Source organism: Enhydra lutris, unplaced genomic scaffold, assembly GCF_002288905.1.
Source record: "Enhydra lutris kenyoni isolate GAN:26980312 unplaced genomic scaffold, ASM228890v2 scaffoldscaffold2, whole genome shotgun sequence".
Lineage (NCBI taxonomy): Eukaryota > Metazoa > Chordata > Mammalia > Carnivora > Mustelidae > Enhydra > Enhydra lutris.
Window position 1 is genome coordinate 46,008,144 of NW_019154086.1, and position 16,608 is coordinate 46,024,751.

The following is a 16,608-nucleotide window of genomic DNA, read 5'->3' on the forward strand; positions in this document are numbered from 1 at the left end:
CAACCCTGGAACTGGCTATTTCTTCAAGAAGCCCTGGTGTTTCTTTCAGTGTGTTATCTAAAGGAACATAGTATGATATTTCAGAGCCCAGGTTTTATCACTTGTTAGCTGAGTTGATTTGGTGGGATATTTAAACTCTGTAAGCCCCAATTTTTATTTGGAAAATGAGGATTAAAATGGTACATATCTCAGAGTGTTTTTGCGAGGATTAATTTAAATAATCCACTTAACAATGCATGTCACATGGTTAATATGACATAAACGTTGCCTATTATTATTATTACATTACTATTCCCTCTTTTTTCCCCCTTTAACAGGATGTTCTTTTAAAGAATTATTGAAGACGAAGTTGTTGGTTTTTTTTTAATGGCTTTACAGAATTTTAAATCGAATACAATTTGACATGACGGCAAAAAATGTAAGTACTGTAAATTTTTAAGTGTAAGTATTTTTAAAATGAGTTGTACTTTTTCCTATGCACATTTTTCTTCACTATTCTAATTACTCAAGTTCAATTTACTGGCATTAGTTTATAATTGTCTTTGTTTATGCAAAATATGATAGTGAACTTCAATGCTGTTGAATATAGCCCTTGAGTGGGCACAGTAGCATTCTTGTAAATTGCTGCCAAGTTGTACCTCCTCAACAGCTGCAAAATTTCTCTCTCTAGAAAGTTCCCCACCTCTCTCCTTTTTTGGTACTGTATAAATCTTTGTTTTGGTACTTGCTGGAGATTTACTAGCCTTATTGAGAAAATCAGTTTTCTTTGGCCCAATTTTTTTTTTTTTTTTTTGTGGACTTACTCAAGGAAGTATGTACACTGAGATATGGTTTAGCTGTCCTCCATGAAATGATTCCTGAGGAGACATTAGATTTTCGATGTTTTGGAGAAGCTATTCAGTTTCTTTCCTCTGCTCAAGGCTTCTGTTTCTGAGTCAGCTTCCTTTCAGGTTATTTTCTTATTGTCTGACTGTGTCAGTAGATTTTGTTCCAGTTCTGTGATGGACTATGCCAGAAAATAAATATTGCAACATATAGGGAAATAACTTATAATTGCTTTACTGTTCCCTCATTATGATGTCGGAATCTCTGATTGTACATAACAGAAATCAGCTTTGCTACTTTAAAAAGGGAATTTATTATAAAGATACAGGAATGTCTCAGAGACTTTAAGAGTAAGAATTTAGTGGGCCATCAGAAAGATCTGGGTGCAAAAATTTGAAATGTACCAGAAATTGAAGCAGTGTTTAGTCTCCATATATTATCTCTGCTTGTCTGTGTGCATCTGCTTTATACTCTGTCCCTCTCTGCGAATCATGCTCCTTAGTTCTCTAGGCAGCCTCTCAATATATGTGTCACAGAACCAGCCTGTTCAGAGAAAGAGAGGTGCCAAGGAAAGGATGAAGACAACTTGACAGATCTGTCTGCCCATGTCAGCTCCAATTTCAGACTCCTTGGGGTGGACCTCTGCTACTGCTCATGTGCAATATCTACTAGTGGTTTAACCTAATTATGACTAGGAGAAGTGAGCATTCTATTGTGTGAAAAGGTCTCCTTGTCAGCCAGACAGATAGTTCCAAATACTGCCCATTATACATCTAAAGAATAACATGAAAAACAAAATCCTTCATGATTAATCTCTATTTTCCTATTATTAACCTTGCTTTTGACATGCTCTAAGCAGCTATAAGCAGATACAGATTTTGTTTCATTATCACTTAATTAAATTATTTTGTTAGGATAAATTATCAGGAGTACTCTGCCTTAATCTAAGGTTGTTATATGTATATTTGTTAACGTGTTGTTTGGGGAAAAGAAAAAGCAAAGTTTTAGTCTGTGTATTGGGAATTTTCTTGCAGAATATTATCTTGATTTTTTTCTCCTTAGGAAGAAAGGGAAGTAAAAATTATCTTGAACTACAAGCGGGTTAACATTCAGATAGCAAGCATATTTTGGATTAAAATCTACCTTGCATCAAATATCATCTTTCTAGTCATTTGTACAATTTGCTATATTCAAAGTATTTTCCCTAAAGTAACATAAAGCATTTGAACGAGTGGTAATTATACTCCCATTATTTTGTTTGTATATTTGGAAGAAATCACACAGTGAGCAACATGTTTCTCTTTCTGCTATGGCAACCTAGGGGGAGAGGGATGAGCTGATCCTCTTGATATCTTAGAGTTAGGGACATGAAGAGGTCAAGCCTCAGATTGGGCTGAGCTGACGCATGTGGGAAAGAATTGAAATAGGCTGTCTGAAAATAACCAGTCAAGTTCACTAGCCATTCTGCAACAGAGAAGAACATTTTAGTGGCTTTTAATATGTTTTATCAAGATACCTACTGAAAGGATTATACTATTTCACAGTGCCATGAGTAATTCATTCTCTTCCCCGCCCCCTGTATATTTACCTGATATTGTTCTAGGCTCCTGCCTTCCTGTGGCTTATAGTGTCTGTAGTGAGAGAAGACAATAAATACATACCTAATGTCAGATAATGATAAATCTTATGAAAAGTAAAGCCAGAGAAGGAGAGAGAGAATGATGGCAGTGAGAGAGAGTTTTTCAACTTAAGTTTTCAGAAGAATTCTCTTTAAGGAAATGATGTTTAGATAGAAGTGTTCTTGAGTCTCAATCCAAGAAGAGGAAGCCAGCCTTATGAGTACCTGGGAAAAGAACATTCCAGGTAGAGGCAGGAAAATGTACAGTTGTTCAAGGAACAGCCAGATGACCAGTTTATAAGTGGAACAGAGTAAGCAAGGAAAAGTGGTAGATGAAGTCAGAAAGAAAGCAGGAGCCAGATCGTGTGGAGCCTCAAATTCTGGGTGATAGGGGTGTATTTAAAACATCAGTAAGAGGGGCGCCTGGGTGGCTCAGTGGATTAAGCCGCTGCCTTCGGCTCAGGTCATGATCTCGGTGTCCTGGGATCAAGCCCTGCATCGGGCTCTTTGCTCAGCGGGGAGCCTGCTTCTCTCTCTCTCTCTCTCTGCCTGACTCTCTGCCTACTTGTGATCTCTCTCTCTGTCAAATAAATAAATAAAATCTTTAAAATAAATAAATAAATAAATAAATAAATAAATAAATAAAACGTCACTAAGAAGCCATTGGAGATTTGCTGGTCAGCTGTGACTGGACTTACTATTTTAGAAAGTTTGTCCTGATTGCTGAGTGAATAGATGGAAGAGAGGCATAGTAGAAGCAAGAGACTTGGCACTTACTTCAGTAGTTCAGACAACAAACTATTGTGATTTGGCCTGGGGTAGTGATATTGGAGATGGGGAAATGTGGCTGGATCTAGGATGTAGTTGAAGGGACAGCTGTTAGGAGTTATTGAGTAATAAGGAATGGGGGCAGAGAAAATTTAAAAAAAGACTTCTCAGTATTTGGCTTGTGTAACTGGATAAATAGTTATGCTGTTTAACAAGAAGAAAAACTCTTGGGGGAACTGTGAGATTTTGTGTCAAACTCAACAGTCATTTTGAACTTATTAAAGTTGGTAGACCTAAAAATGACCAGGTGGAGATATTGGCTAGGTAGCTTGATAAATGACTCTGGAGCTCAGAGAAATGGTTGGGATTGGATACAGACATTTGGAGTCATTTCATATTAAATTATTTTCAAGTAGTGGTACTACATGAGATTATATAGAATGTGAATGGATAGAGTATACCTGAGGACCCAAGGTCTGAGCACAGGGTTTCTCCAGCATCTGGGGAGGAGGAGAAGCAGGAAAGGAGACTCAAAGAATGACCAGAAAGGAAGGAAGTAGTGTTATCCTGATGATCTGGAAGCCAAGTGAAGAAAGTGTTTTAAGGAGGAGGGAATGATCCATTGTGTCTCATGCCACCGAGAAGTAAGTAACTCTTAGACGTGGAAGAGATTGCCCAGGTCTTACAGAGCTATCATTAAACACATATTCAGATATTTACATCCTTATTTTCTGCTTCTCATTTTACATATCTCTTATGAGAACAGTTTTTTGTGAGGAGTTATTTTTGTCTAATCCATGCCATAGTAGGTCTCATGGTTGCAAATGATAGAAACCCTACTTAAAACAGCTTAAGGCAAAACATGGAATGTATTGATTCACACAACTGGAAAGTCTGTGGTACTCTGGCTTCAAACACATCTGGTTACAGGAGAACCAAATGATGATGTCAGGGATCTGTCTTCCTTTTTCCATCTCTTGGCTCTATATGATGGCAGAATACTGTATGTTGTCTTTATAATTCTTACTTCAGAAAACAAGAAACTTTTCCTTTTTAGCGCTTACATTTCAAGTTCTTTTGGTTGACCCTGCTTGATCCAGATGCTTAGACAAGCCAACGTGGAGAAAGAAGTGGGTCAGGTCTGAGTCATGGGTCTACTTCTGCTGACATGGCAACAGTTGAGGCTCAAAGATTAACAGTCATACTGGAACTACGTGGATTGTGGGATGGATCGTTTTGCAAAAAGGAAAGTCTGTAGAGCTGGCAATATATTCATTGTTTCTGGGATAAAATTGTTGTTAAATGGGGCACCTGGGTGGCTCAGTGGGTTAAGCCTCTGCCTTTGGCTCAGGTCATGGTCTCAGGGTCCTGGGATCGAGCCCCGCATTGGGCTCTCTGCTCGGCAGGGAGTCTGCTTCCTCCCCTCTCTGCCTGCTGCTCTGCCTACTTGTAATCCTACTTGTAATCTCTCTCTCTGTTAAATAAATAAATTAAATCTTTAAAAAAAAATTGTTGTTAAATTGTATCTAATATTCACTGATACTCTTCATGACCACAAATGCAGGTGTGTCCTGACTTAAGCTTATTCAGTATACAATAAAGGATTTGAAAGGTAATATGATGTGTATTTTTTGCCTCATCAAAGAATCTTTTAAATAATATGTAAGCCATGATACTCATTACAGAAAAATTAGAGAATACAGGTAAAGAAACTAGCCTAGAGACTATAAGCAGAATTTTGCCTAGGAAGACATTTGATATATATACAAATGCGTGTGTGTGTGTGTGTGTGTGTGTGTGTGTGTGTGTGTGTGTGTATAACAAAATGTGTACAAATATTTTGAATAAAAATGAGGTCATACTGTTTTGTAACCATTATTTAGTTTAATCTTGATGATAAATGTCTTTTCTTAATATCTCTGCAACATCATTTTAAATGACTGTTTTATGTTATCTGCTGTATGAACTTACATCAGTTTCCTGATATTGGCCATTAAGTAAATTCCACTTTTTTCTTTTTTTCCTTTTCTTTTTAGCTTTTTGTTTATTTTTACTTACTCATTGGATTATTTCCATAAAGCAAAGTCTTAGGAAATTGCTAAGCTGAAGGGTGTGTGCTTTGGGGGGCTTTTGTTTCATGTTGCTAAATTGCATTTCAGAAAGGTTGCACTCATTTATATATTCATCAGTGGTGTATGAGAGTGCCATTTCCCTTTATTTTCTTTTTAGTCTTGCCAATGTAATCAGCAAAAAAATGGTATGGAGTTTATTAATTTCACTAGTTACTAGTTAATATTTTTTTTAAAGATTTTATTTATTTATTTGAGAGAGAGAGAGAGAGAAAATGCAAGGAGAGAAGTCAGTAGGAGAAGGAGAAGCAGACCCGGCTGAACAGTGAGCCAGATGCAGCACTCGATCCCAGATCTCCAGGATCATGACCTGAGCCGAAGGCAGTGGCCCAACCAACTGAGCCACCCAGGCGCCCTCTAGTAGCTAGTTGGGTCACATTGGTGTTCTGTGTGTTCAGTTGCATCTCTCTTTTGTGAATTGTCTGTGTTAGTGTTGAAGAGTTAAAGTCATTACCGTCTGAATAACAACCCGCATGTGGGTATTGCTTTGTCACTAAATCATATTCACGTAATTATTTAATTTGATCTAAGGAGCTCTCTGAGTTTGTCATGTGCATAGGTGTTGTCATCTCCATTTGCAGTGACTGCTAAGATCACCTTGCTTGTGGATGGCAGAGCTGAACTCAGTGTACAGATCATCTCACACTGAATCTTTTCTTTCAGTTTCACCAATTTAAAATGTTGAATGTTAGTGAAATTATAATGTTATTAATGGGAATTAAGGTTTGAACCCTGAAAATTGGGCTTGGATATTTTTTATTCTACAGACATTTAGTGACTGTTTATAGTATGCAGCACAGTGTTTGAATATCCAGATAGAAAACTTTTCTCAGGACCTTATTAGGTGAAAAATTTTACATAAAATGAGTTCAGCTTTTACTTTTGTTCTGTGAACCATTATTATTATTATATTCTTCTTAAATAGAATAAGGAAAGAAAAGTTATTTTTAAATGCCTTTCCTAGCCAACTTTTTCTGCTCTCAAATAATCTTCTTTGAGTCTTTATAGTGTTTATGAAAAAGCAGAGATTAATAAATTTTTGAAATTTTAATTTTAGTAGTATTTATATAATCTCTAAATACAAATACCTCCCCTTGTCTATTAGACCAAAATTAGCATGGAGTATTGATTGACTCACAATTGACCTTTATCTTTTTAGAATATAATTTGTTAGTTTTTAAGATGCAGATGTACTGCTGCTTAAAAAGTTTCCAGATTCATTCTCTGCTTCACTCTGCAGAAGTTGGCCATTAAGAGCAGGTGTTTAAACATAACAGTAACCCAGTTACTGTGAAGTCTCTGCTGTGAATATGTGGTTTCAGTTGAGGTTTTTGCCGTTATCTTTGTATAATAACAAAAAGATGTAAACTGATGCTTTTGAAATTATTGTAATATGTGTATTAAATGATCACATTATATTAAGCATAGACTGTTAAATGCTGTCTTTGCTTTCTTTTTACAGTAGAACACTAATGAAAGTTCTGTCTTTTTTAGCAGAAAAGTTTTTTTTTTTTTTCCAAGAGAGGCATGTTAATGATGCCACAGTAAACTCTTGGCATTTACAAATTGAACACCTTTTTAAGAAATATTTTATTTATTTATTTGAGAGAGAGAGAGAAAGCACAAGCAGAGGGAGCAGCAGGCAGAGGGGGTGGGAGAAGAAGGCTCCCCACTGAGCAGGGAGCCTGATGTGGGAGTTGATCCCAGGATCCTGGGATCATGATCTGAGTCGAAGGCAGGCGCTTAACCAACTGAGCCACCCAGGCACCCTACAAATCGAACACTTAACATTAATATTTGTGAGCATTTCTAGAGATTCATGTAGTAGTAATTTGTTACAAATTTTATTGCAAAGGGTTTATTTCTAATAGCATACTTATAAGAAGCTAGATAGAAATAAGTATCTGCACCATTAATTACATAGAATTGAGAAGGTGCATTTTAGATGTCTTCCACTCAACTGCTGTCATAAAAATTTAGTATTAGATGCTAGAGATAGGTTTGCATCAGAATTACTTTTCCATGATGTGAATGATATGTAGAAATATTTCTGGTAATATACCTCTTGACAAAAAGAAATAGCTATTAGTAGTGCATTTGAATTACTAAATAATGAAATAATTAGCTCTTACATTATGAAATTGTAAAGTATCAAATGAGTGCCTTTGAACAATATATGTTGCTAATGCAGTGGGTAGTTTAAAAATAACATTAAGTGCACAGATACAAAGTTATAAAGCTTTGTGTTCTTTAAAATATTTTTAATGTGCTAGTACTTTGAAAGGATGTTTGAGGTACCAAGTTAGCACTGATATTTGAAAATGACAAATCTATATGGATTAAAACAATAACATAATAGTAATAGTAGAATCATTTATTGGAATCTTGTTTATGTCAAGTTTTCAAAAATGGAGAATTTTTTTTCCTCCTAACTCTGTAATAAGTTTTTAAAATTCTGATGATACTACCGTATTTAGTTCTGTGATTCCAAGAAGTCCAGTGGCTGTCACATTAAATGAAATAAATTGTCTAAAGGTGAATTTATAAACACACTTGCTATAGATAATCCGCAGGTATCATATTAATAGTTAAGAAGGTTACTATGATTGAGCACTGTGTGCCATACACTGTGCTAGATGCTTTACATGAACTATCTCAGTCTTTCTAATAACCTAAACTGGTAAGCATCTAAACTGGTAAGCACTTCTAGCATCCTTCAGTTTACAGTTGAAGGGACTGAGAAGTAGAGAACTTGTGTGACTTCACCATGACCACACACATAGTAGTCTTGATGAGCCAGAGTATGAGCCCAGGCAGCTGGATTTGAGACCAGTAGACCTCACCTTTACTGTGTGGTATTAATGGTCTTTATCTGATCCATTACATATCATAATGTTAAAAAGCATTATAGGTAGTGATTATGAACAGTAAAAACTCAGGGCAGCGTGAAGGCGGAATTGTGGTGTATTTGTTGGCAACTTCAGGACTGCCACATTACTTGCTTTCAAAAAAAAACCATCAGTAAAATCTGTAGATTTCAGTTCTGTTCACTAGTGACATTATTTCATTAATTTTCATCTTAATCTGGACAGTTTGTTTTCCCCATTTTAAGCAATATTTCCTTTTTAATTCTGGTATCGATGGTATGGTTAATTCATTTTTATGTGGCTGTCTATATTATTTGACATGGTTCTTCAGTAGAAAGTGTAAAATAGGTTATTAAATGACCACTTAATACATAAGATCCTGTTTTTAATTTTTAAAAACTGTTTTATTCAGGTTGGTTTGACTTCTACAAATGCAGAACTGAGAGGATTTATAGACCAGAATCTCAGTCCAACAAAAGGTAAGGACAGATGACTAGAAATTTTCTGCATTGAGTTAGTTTTATAAAATATGCAGTTATGTGTATTACTTTATGTATAATAATTATATAATATGACTGTGTTATGTTATCATATACTAAGTAACTTGTATCATATGAAAGGTGGGGGGAGAGAGGGAGAGAATGAGGGGAGAGAGATTGTGTGTGGTGCTTTTTTTTTTTAAGATTTTGTTTGAGAGAGAGCAAGAACAGGGGAAGGGGCAGAGAGGGAGGAAGAAGCAGGCTCCCCGCTGAGCCTGGAGCCCTACGTGGGGCTTAATCTCAGAACCTTGAGATCATGACCTGAGCCGAAGGCAGACACTTCACCAACTGAGCCACCCAGGCACTCCTGAGAGTGTATGTGATATTTGTGTCACTTTTCTCCATCTCTTTCCTAAGAGGTCTCTAAGACCACCATTTTTTTTTTTTTTTTTTTTAAAGAGAGAGAGCCCAGGTGAAAGAGAGGGAGGCTTAGGAGGGGAAAGGGAGAACCCAGCTCGGGGCTTGATCTCACAACCCTGAGATCATAACCTAAACTGAATCAAGAGTTAGATGCTTAAACAACTGAGCCACTCAGGTGGCCTTAAGACCACCTTTGATTAATGACCCTCTTATGATTGAAACTAACTGTTCAAACCAGTTTTTCTTGATTTTCTTGCTTGATAGCCTTACTTCCTAGTGGTTTAACTTGTAATGAAGTAGAGTATGAATGAATGAATATATATAAAGTTCCTATATCTAATATATGGTTTACTGAAGGATTGCTTGTATCAGAAATCTGACCTAACAGCACAATAATTTATGTAGGACTCTGCCTGTATCTTGCTGTATGTATCTTTTAACAGTATCTTTTAGTATGTAGAGATAACATACTGAAATATTTGTGGTTGAAATGATACGATGTTTGGGATTGGCTTCAAAATAATCCACTGGGGGAAGAAGAGTAAAATGGGTGGAACTAGAGATAAAACAAAACTATCTGTGGTATGATAGCTATATGGGGTTTCATTATTCCTTTCTCTCTTCCCTTGTATATGTTTGAAATTTTTCATTATTAAAGGTAGGAACAAAATAGATGTCATTATAATACAGGTAGCTGTGAGAGATATATATACCCTCAAAGGGTATATGCCCTGGAGAGAAGGCTAGAGAAGTCTGTATTTCAGTATAAAAAAGTCTAGCTTAATAATAATGTCTGTAGAATTATTCTGAAAATTTAAATCTGTGTTATGAAACAGTAAATGCGGTACTACAAGCCTTAATGCTTCTCACTTTTTCCAGTTTTTTCACTGTAGTAAAATACACATAACATAAAATTTACAGCTTTAATCATTTTTAAGTGTACAGTTCAGTGGTATTAGGTATATTCATGTTGTGTAGCCATTAGTCCCATCCACATCCTAAACTTTTTATCTTGCGAAACTCAAATTTTGTACTCGTTAAACAATAACTCCCCATTCTCCCCTCCCCCTAGTCTCAGACACCCACCATTCTACTTTCTGTCTCTATGATTTTGACTGTTTCAGGTACCTCATGTAAGTGGAAATCTTAATAGTAATTGTCTTTTTGTTGACTGGCTTATTTCATTCAGCATAATGTCCTGAAGGTTCGTCTATGTTGTCGTGTGTGTCAGAATTTCCTTCCCTTTAAGGCTGAATACTATTCCGTTATGTATATATATATACACCAGTTTTGCTTATCATTCATCCCTCAGTGGATACATGGGTTGCTTCCATGCTTAACAATGTGAATAATGTTTATAGAAACATGGGAGTACAAATATCTCTTTGGGACCCTCTTTGGGTATGTACCTAGAAGTGGAATTTCTGGGTCATATGGTAATTCTGTTTTTAATTTTTCAGAGGAATTAACGTTCTTTTTTTTTTTTTTTAAGATTTTATTTATTTATTTGACAGAGAGAGAGATCACAAATAGGCAAAGAGAGAGAGAGTGGGTAGCAGGCTCCCCACTAAACAGAGAGCCCAATGCGGGGCTCGATCCCAGGACCCTGAGATCATGACCTGAGCTGAAGGCAGAGGCTTAACCCACTGAGCCACCCAGGTGCCCCTGAGGAATTGCCATTCTGATTTTCAGGAGCTCTAACATTTTATATTCCTACCAATAGTGCACAAGGGTTCCAATTTCTCCACATCCTTGCCAGCACTTATTTTATTTTTTGTTTTATTATAGCCATCTTAGTAGATGTGAGGTGGTGTCTTACTGTAATTTTGATTTGTATTTCCCTAATGACTAGTAATGTTGAGCATCTTTTTATGTGCTTATTGGCCATTTTGTGTATCTTTGAAAGGTCTGCTCAAGTCCTATGCCCATTTTTGAATTGGATTAATTATTTTTGGAGTTGAGTTTTAGGAATTGTTAGGTATATGGAATATTAATCCCTTCTAAGATAAATGATTTGCACATATTTTCTTCTGTTCAGTTGGTTTTCTTTTCACTCTCCTTATAGTTCACTTGGATGTGCGAAAGTGCTTTATTTTGCTAAAGTCCAGTTTGTCTATTCTTTCTTCATACCCGTGACATGGTTGCCAAATCTGGCATTCTGAAGATTTTCCCCAAAGCTTTCTTCTAAGAATTTTATAGTTTTAGTTCTTTAGTTTAGGTCTTTGATCGATTTTGAGTTAATTTTTGTATATGGTTTAAGAGTCAAACTGGAATAAGGATATCTAGTTTTAATATTACCATTTTTTGAAAGACTGTCCTTTGACCATTGAATGGTCTTAGCGCTCTTGTCAAAAATCAGTTGACCACATATGTGAAGGTTTATTTCTGGGCTTTTCATTCTGTTCTCTGGATCTATGTCTATATGTATCATTATTTTAATTACTGTAGTTTTATAATAAGTTTCAAAGTTGAGAATTGTGAACCCTTTTTCAGGATTGTTCTGGCTATTTAGGATTCCTTGCAATTACACATGAATTTGAGGATCAGCTTTTCCATTTCTGTGAAAAAGGCTGTTAGACTTTGATAGACTTTGCATTGAATCTGTAAATTACTTCGGTTTTATTGACATCGTAACAATGTGAAGTTTTCTTATTCATGAACATATTTCATATATTTAGGTCTTCTTTGATTATACCATTTCTTCTTGAAGTAATGAAAATGTTCTGGAAGTATATAGTGGTAATGGTTATATAATTTTTTTGAACATACTGGAAACCACTGAATTGTACACTTTAAAAGGTGAATTTTTGGTATGTGAATTATACCTTTATTTAAAAACAAAACAAAACAACAGCTACTTTCTTTAACTTGATGTCTACTTCTGGCTCTGATTTGATCTTCCCCTCCTTGTCAGACTTCGTGGAAAAAGCCATACGCTTACAATCCCATTCTCAGCTTTAGTTCACTCCTCTGCCTGATGTAATCTGTCTTTGACTCCATTAATCCACTGAAACTGCTCTCGGTTGTCTTTTTCTTTTTTGATTATCAGCATTTGACAGTTAATTTCCCCCTTTGTTTTTTTATTACTTATTTATTTTAAAAAGTATTTATGTATGAGAGAGAGTGAGAGAGAGCAGGAGAATGGGGTGAGGGGCAGAGGGAAAAGCAGACTCCCCACAGAGCATGGGAGCATGCTGGGCTCCATCTGGGACTCCCATCTGGACTCTGAGATCATGACCTGAGCTGAAGGCAGGTGCTTAATGACTGAGCCACCAGGCACCCCACCCCCTTTGTTTTTTAAATAACATTTAAAAATATATATATTTATTTATTTGACAGAGATCACAAGTAGGCAGAGAGGCAGGCAGAGAGAGAGGAGGAAGCAGACTCCCCACAGAGCAGAGAGCCCGATGTGGGGCTCGATCCCAGGACCCTGGGATCATGACCTGAGCCGAAGGCAGAGGCTCCAACCCACTGAGCCACCCAGGCGCCCTTAGAATAGTTTTAGATTTGCAGAGAAATTATAAAGAAAGTGTACAGAGAGTTCTCGTAAACTCCTTAAGTCAGTTTTCCCTACTGTTAACATCCTACATTTGTCTAGTATAGTTTTTACAATTAATGAACCAAAATTAATATATGTTGATTAACAGAAGTCCATACTTCTTCCCATTTCCTTAATTTTTAGCTAATGTTCGTTTTCTGTTCCAAGAGAGCTATCGGGATACCGTATTACATTTCATGACCATCATCCTTAGCCTCTTTTTGGCTGTGACGGTGTCTCAGACTTTTCATGTTTTTATTTTATGTTTTGAAATATAATTTTCAGGTGTTTTGTAGAAGTCCTCCAGTGGGATTTTTCTGATGAGTTTCTCATGATGAGGTTAGGGTTACCGAGTTTTTGAGAGAAAAACCGCAGAGATAAAGTGCCATTTTCATCACAGCATATCAAAGGCCATACTATCAACATGATTTATCATTGTTGATGTGAACCTTGATCACTTGGCTGAGGTAGTGTTTGTCATGTTTCAGTACTATGAAGTAACTCTCTACCCTCTCCCCCCTTTCCATACTGTAGTCTTTGAAAGGAAGTCATTACGTGGAGTCCATATTTGAGGAGTGGAGAGGTTGCGCTACCTCTGTAAGGGGAAATATCTACATCATTTATTTGGAATTCTTTTGCACCCTAGATTTGTCTCTCCTCTCTTATTTATTTATTTAATGGTTTATTTATATTAGTATGGACTCATGAATTTAGTTTATACTCTGGGTTATATAGTCTAATACTACTTAATTTTCTGCTAAAGTTGTTTCAACTGTGTCCATTGTGAGCTGTCATTTGGTTTTCTGTGTCCCTTTGACATGTCCCTTATTGTGGGTTTGGTTTTTTTTGTTGTTGTTTATTTTTGTTTTGAGCACTTATTTTTTTTTAGGACTGCAAGATGCTCCAGGCTCATTTTACATATTTCCTGCCTACTCCTCAGATCAGTCATTTTTCTAAGGAGTCCTGATTACTTTTAATGGAGAATATTATTAGAAACAAGATCTTGGTGCTGCTGGGTGAGCTCATTGCTACTCGGATGGTATCTTTCTTTTTTTAATCACTGATTTTTTATGTGTCTGTGATACCATACTTTTTCTGACTTTCATAGAAAGCAGTATAGTGTAACAGTTAAGAAAAAGGCCTCTAGAGGATTGGGTATGATTTTGGTTGCACTTCTCATACCCAACCAAATGTATAAACCTGAGCAAGTTGATCTCTCTACGCTAAAGTAGCCATATCTCTAATAATGCAGAATATAATAAGTTGCTCATAGAGTGTCTAAGGATTAAATGAGTTAGTGCCCATAAAGCATTTAGCATGACACATAGCATTCATTAAGCACTTACTCCTTTTCCTCATATTAATATTTTCATCTTCCTTTTTGGTTGTTCTCTTTCAGTCTACTCTCCTAGCTCTTCATCTTCTAAATGTTTGCATTCTGTGGGGTTTTGTCTTGGGTTTTCTTCTCATTTTGTTCATTCTCCTCGCACAATTTTATCTGTTCTCACTGCTTTAGTTATCATTTACTTTGTATATGGACTATTCTCAAATCTATATCTCTGACCCAAACTTTGTCTTGAGTTGTTACATATCTAGCTGCTTATTGATAGCTTCATTTGAGCAACTTCTTTGTATCTCATACTCTCTCTGTCCAGAATTAAGTGATTATTTCACCCACTCAAAACTTGTTCTCCCCTTTTCCTTATCTGACTGAAAAGTAGTACCATTCACCCTTTACCCAAACCAGACACGGAGGCCTCATCTTTGATTCCTTTTTCTTTCTGCTTCCAGTCAAATAATTTATAAGGCTTGTTCATTCTGCATCGTCAGTCTCTCAGCCCTCCCCATGCATTTTCTCTATCTCTGTTGCTACTATCTTAGTTCAGACTACTAGAAGCTCTTTCCTGGATTACTGTAACTGCCGTATTACTTCCAGATTTATTTCTTTCTGTTTCATTTACTATGGTATAGCTCTCACAAACACAAATCTGAACAGTCTTTCCATGTTAAAAAAACTAGTTTAGTAGTTCCTTATTGCCCTCAAGATAAAGTCCAAATGCTGATTTGAAAGAGGCTTGGGGCGCCTAGCTGGCTCGATCAGTAGAGCACATGACTCTTGATCTCAGGGTTGTAAGTTTGAGCCCCACAATGGGTGTATAGATTGGTTAAAAATAAAATAAAAAAAATTTTAAAAACCCTTCATGATACGGTTCTTGGTTTCAACTTTAGCCTTATCTTAGATGCCTCTTCTTCTGCCATATTGAACTACATTCTCTGTCTTCACTTTCTGTCTCTGTCCTTGCTCTTCTGTAGACCCTTCTCTATGCCTGGAATGCCATGATCTGTGACATGGTCCTCCATTCCACTCCTGATAATTGTTTCACTGGGCTAATTTCTGTTTATTACTCACATTGAAGTTTAGGCCCATAAGCCTTTAATACTCTTTCCTTATCCCTACTGTAGCATTTATCACACTGTACTTTAACTGGTTTACTCTCCCCTGATTCTGTAAGGTCAAAGACTTCATCTTAATTAATCATTGTGTCTCTGGGATAGGTATTTCAAAGTACCTGTCCCAAACTAGGAACGTTACTGAAGGAATGTATGTCCTTACCGTCTGTCTATAATTCCTTTAGCCACTGGGCAAATTCCTATTTGCTCTTTAAAAATCTAGCTGACCACAAATTCCTCTGTAGCTCTTTGTTACTGTGCCTCCTTTGCATTAACCTTTGGAGCCTGTACATACTTTATTATTGTCCTTATCACATTATATTTCTTTATAGCTTGCCCTTTTCTTTTGCTAAACTCTGAGATCCTTGAGGACAGGGTGCTTTTTCCTGTTTTTGTCTTCATAGTCTAGCTTGGTGTGTAGCATAGTTATATTCGGTAGATATTGAAGTACAGGAGTTTGTTTTGCCATATGTTTCCAGACTTTTTTTTTTTTAAGATTTTTTTTTTTTTTAATTTATTTGACAGAGAGAGAGAGAGATCACAAGTAGGCAGAGAGAGGGGGAAGCAGGCTCCCCACCGAGCAGAGAGCCTGATGCAGGGGCTTGGTCCCAGGAGCCAAGATCACGACCCGAGCTGACAGCAGAGGCTTAACCCACTGAGCCACTCAGGCGTCCCTGTTTCCAGACTTTTAATAAAACTGTTTATCTAATCTTTGAAAAGTATATAAAGAAGGAACTTAAAACTTTTTGAAAAAAGTGTTAAGGACTTTAGTGAATAAGGTTTCTGAGCTTTTTGTCTTCGGACACATATTTAAGAGCTGGAGTTTAAAAGTTACATAATTAAAATAAGAACAGACCTGAAGATAATTATATTCAGTTATAACCAGGGGAGTAGTAGAGGAATCAATAGTAGTTGAGTATTTGTATGTCCTTGTTATAAATCATGTAATTGTGCATTATTTAGAAAAATGGAAGGTAAAATACTATAACATAGAGCTTCATAGTGTTTGGTGTTGAAAGTCGTCATTATCTTTGGTGAAGATCAAGGATCTCTCTGTTATCTGAGATGCACATGCTAGTGGGTAGTCTATACGTTTGGATATTTCTGGCATGTGGAAAGAGGCCATACTTGCCTACAAGCTATATAGAGTCCTCTGGGAAGCTGCCTGATGAGCAGCTGTCAGGAGGGTTGCACTTGTGGGATGAATTGCTCACGTCTATGCAGGTGAATGAGGTCTGCCATATATCCTCCACTTGTTCCTTTGTAACCTCAGCAGAGCAGTTCTGCTTTGCCAGCTCCTTCATTTGCTTGCACATCAGATTTAAAACATGGGTATCTTATATATGACTGTCAGTTCTGCACCATCCAAGAGATTGCAATAATCCGTGGCTATTAATATTATAACCTATTAAAATGAATTCAGCAACTCCAAAGAGGGAATTACTGAATAAACAAACAGATTCCTCCTGTGGAAGCAGACGTAATGGAAAAGATTAGAGAAAGCTGTGAT

At 36.6% G+C, this 16,608-nt stretch overlaps 1 protein-coding gene across 2 annotated transcripts in view; it reads left to right on the forward strand.

The window, feature by feature from the left end:
* The first annotated feature begins 349 nt into the window (after positions 1-349).
* LOC111150558 (transcription factor Dp-2) overlaps positions 350-16,608 on the forward strand; it is a 115,227-nt gene continuing 98,968 nt past the window's right edge. For both annotated transcript variants that reach the window (XM_022508054.1, XM_022508049.1), the window contains exons 1-2: positions 350-418; positions 8,620-8,686. In XM_022508054.1, the coding sequence (XP_022363762.1) occupies positions 404-418; positions 8,620-8,686 (82 nt within the window). In that variant the 5' untranslated portion in view covers positions 350-403. The remainder of the gene's footprint in view (positions 419-8,619; positions 8,687-16,608) is intronic.